The sequence below is a fragment of the Amphimedon queenslandica genome, unplaced genomic scaffold, assembly GCF_000090795.2.
Source record: "Amphimedon queenslandica unplaced genomic scaffold, v1.1 AMPQUscaffold_12858, whole genome shotgun sequence".
Taxonomy (NCBI): domain Eukaryota; kingdom Metazoa; phylum Porifera; class Demospongiae; order Haplosclerida; family Niphatidae; genus Amphimedon; species Amphimedon queenslandica.
Genome location: NW_003546906.1, coordinates 6,979 through 10,358, shown reverse-complemented (window position 1 = coordinate 10,358; position 3,380 = coordinate 6,979). Strand labels below are relative to the sequence as shown.

Genomic DNA, 3,380 nt, shown 5'->3' with positions numbered 1-3,380 from the left:
CATTCTGGTAGATGCTCACTCTCGCTGGTTAGAAGTATGCATTGTACCTTCTACTTCCTCTGAAGCGACTATCAAAGTCCTTCGTCACATATTCTCTACTCATGGTCTTCCTCATCAGTTGGTCTCTGATAATGGACCTTCATTTACTAGTCAAGAATTTAAGAAATTCATGTCTCTAAATGGTATTCGCCATTCACTAACAGCTCCTTACCATCCGAGGTCTAACGGTCTAGCAGAAAGAGCAGTGCAGACATTTAAGAATGCTATTAAGAAGATGGAAGGACCACTACATGAAAGAATTGCTCGATTCCTTTTCTCTTACCGAATCACTCCTCAATCTACTACTGGGCAATCCCCAGCTGAACTCTTAATGGGACGTAGATTAAGATCAGTCTTAGATACTGCTCACCCAGATTTCACTCTACCTTCACAGAAAGAGAAGACTAAAAGCAATGCAAGATCATTCAAGCTACATGACAAGCTGTTTGCAAGGAACTACTCTGGGAAGCCATTATGGATTCCTGTGGTTGTCTGTAAGGTCACTGGACCATTGTCTTACCATGTTGAAACTATGGATGGTTTAGTGCTTAAAAGACATGCTGATCAGCTCAGAAAAAGGTACACTGAAGACTCTGAGCCAGATACCCTGCCGGAGGACAGTGATTGGGATGATGATTTCACTCCATTGATTCCTAACGTGCCTCCACCTCCTACTCCGCCTCCTTTGCCCCCACCGATTCGTCGATTGACTCATTCAAGGATGACTACTGATCATGGGCCGTATGTATGTTAACTTAAGAGGGGAGGGGTGTTATATATTGATATATTATTTTGGTATTGATTCCTATTATTATTTTCTAAGGCATTTTGATTACAGTTATTTCTAGTATTATTATTATTGTTATTATGATTTACTATGCTTATTAGTTCATGTATACTGATTCTGATTGTTGTATAATGTTTTGTCATTGTGATGTAATATGATGTAATACTGTTTGTATATAAGTGTATGCTCTTTTCATTTTTGTCAGAAGAGATTTTAGCCTTTTTACAATAATCAATATTTACAAAATACGAAGGTCAAGCTCTCTCCATTCGGTCACTACACTAACCAGTAATGATCTGTTTCTCATTCTGTGATTGTTCCTCTACTTGTGATGTCAGTTTGGCTATAACTTTGTCTTTCTCAGAAATGAGATTTTGATTGTCGTCTACACAATAAACATATTCTCTCATCTAATACATGCTGTGTGTATAGTTAACTAACCAATAATGATCTGTTTCTCCTTGAGATATTGTTCCTTCTCCCCCTCCATATCAGCAACATTGACTTTCAGTTTCTCGTAACTTTCTACAATAACAGAATATTCTCTCATATACAAAGTATGGATTGATTATATACTGACCAGTAATAATCTGTTTCTTCTCCTCTACTTGTGCCTTCTCTTCCAATAATTCAGTTATAAATACTTCATTATCGGCAACTTTGAGTTTCAGTTTCTCATTATCCTCTATACATTAATAGAATATTCTCTCATCTAATATTATGTACTGATGATACACTAACCAGTAATAATCTGTTTCTCTTCAATCAACCTTTCCTGTTCTTGTCTCATCTCTTCTAATACACTGCTCATAATATCATTACTATCATCACCTTTAACTGAGTAATAATATAAAAGAAGAGAGTAATCAGTATATGCATAATAACACAACAGAATATACAGATAATATATACACACCAAAGACTGGTTCAACCAATGTACAAACCATTAGATAATCATATTCAATATTATTTCTAGCTTAATTTGCACTGCATGTACAGTAGCCCATAAATACATGTACTATGATTATTGCTAATCATACCATATATGGTAAGCAGAGATCACTCTACATGAATCTCATTATTTCTAATGCATCCACAATTTGACCTATATTGAGTACAGGCCGGATACTATTTCCATACTCAACATTGTCTAATCCACTAGTATCATAATGTAAACTAGTACTAATACACACACTCACACTACCAATAACCACACAATACTACATAATAGTAATCAGTTAGTACAGTTAAAGTCTGTGTGTGTGTGTATTATCCTATATACCTTGTTTATTGGCCTCAACCAGTGCCTCCTGTAGTGATACTTTGTTCTCATGAGCCACTTGTAGGTCTTCATGTAAAGATTGTATATATCTCTGAAGCTTCATTTCCCTCTCTGTCGGATATTCTATTAGCTGATCCATCCACCATGTTCTGGTCTTGCTGTACGATTCATACTTTTCTTGATAGTTCTTACTAGTGAGATCATTACCATCCAGTACTGACTGTACTATCCACTCACCAGCTTCACTATATACTGAGATACAATAAGATACATTATATATTTATAAATAAATGTATTTAATTTATAAACTAATGGTATCACTTATAGTGGTTGTAAATACACACCCACACATACAGTGGTATTGTAGTGTGTACAGTATACAAAATGAATGGAAAATGTACGTCATATTAGGAACTGAAATTTACAAATAATGTACATACTATAAAAATGAGTGGTACATTATTTAGTGTTATAGTATAGTGCGTGGGCGCATCAAAGGCACCGCCCATTCATTATATACCATACAACACGTAGAGTGCTTTATCTGCTGCAATTATAGAACTGTTCCAAAGGAAGTGTTCTTTATTGCCACCTATATAGAACTGATTGAAACTGAGTAAATGTTTTTTAATTTGTAAAAAAAAGAATGAACCAGGTAATCATAAGTGACTTTAGTAGTTTAATACTTATATGTATTGAAGCTGAAGTTAATCGTACATTGATTTAGTCCAGAAAAGGCAGGTAGCTGAGGCAATGGCACTGCTTCTTCTGTTTTATCTTCACTCTTAACCTTCACATCATTTAGAAATTTCTTGTCAGGATCAACAATGGCTTGCTCAGCTTCTTTGTACAAATCTTCTTCAGGACGTTCATACAATCTTAAAGCCTCAAGACTTCTGTGACCAGATTTATCAGAAATTATTTTCTCAGGTACACCACTGTTGTACATCCTTGAAACCGCTGTTGCTCTAAGACTATGGTTTGTATATTCAGATAAACCAGTTATCAGAGACACAAACCTTTTCAAGGCATCCCAACAGGATTGTTCCAGTTCTTTCGATATAACCTCTGCCTTCTTTACTGTGACTCCTACTCCATCACAATGCAGCTCACCGTTGATGGTGTCTAGAGTACGATTGAGATCATCCTGAAAGTGAAGGTCATTTCCATCCAGTATATTAAAAGGGACTTTATTATCTGCTAATTCCCTACCAATGCCACTTAACAAACTTCTAATACTCGATGGTGGGTACCTCTCTCCATTTACCTTAC

General features: G+C 35.8%; 1 protein-coding gene across 1 annotated transcript in view; it reads right to left on the bottom strand.

Annotated features, from left to right (window-relative positions):
* Positions 1–1,562: 1,562 nt before the first annotated feature.
* LOC109586489 (uncharacterized) overlaps positions 1,563–3,380 on the bottom strand; it is a 5,577-nt gene continuing 3,759 nt past the window's right edge. Inside the window, exons 5-6 of the mRNA XM_020002685.1 lie at positions 2,826–3,375; positions 1,563–1,663 (exon numbers count right to left, since the gene is read on the bottom strand). Of these exons, the coding sequence (XP_019858244.1) occupies positions 1,563–1,663; positions 2,826–3,375 (651 nt within the window). The remainder of the gene's footprint in view (positions 1,664–2,825; positions 3,376–3,380) is intronic.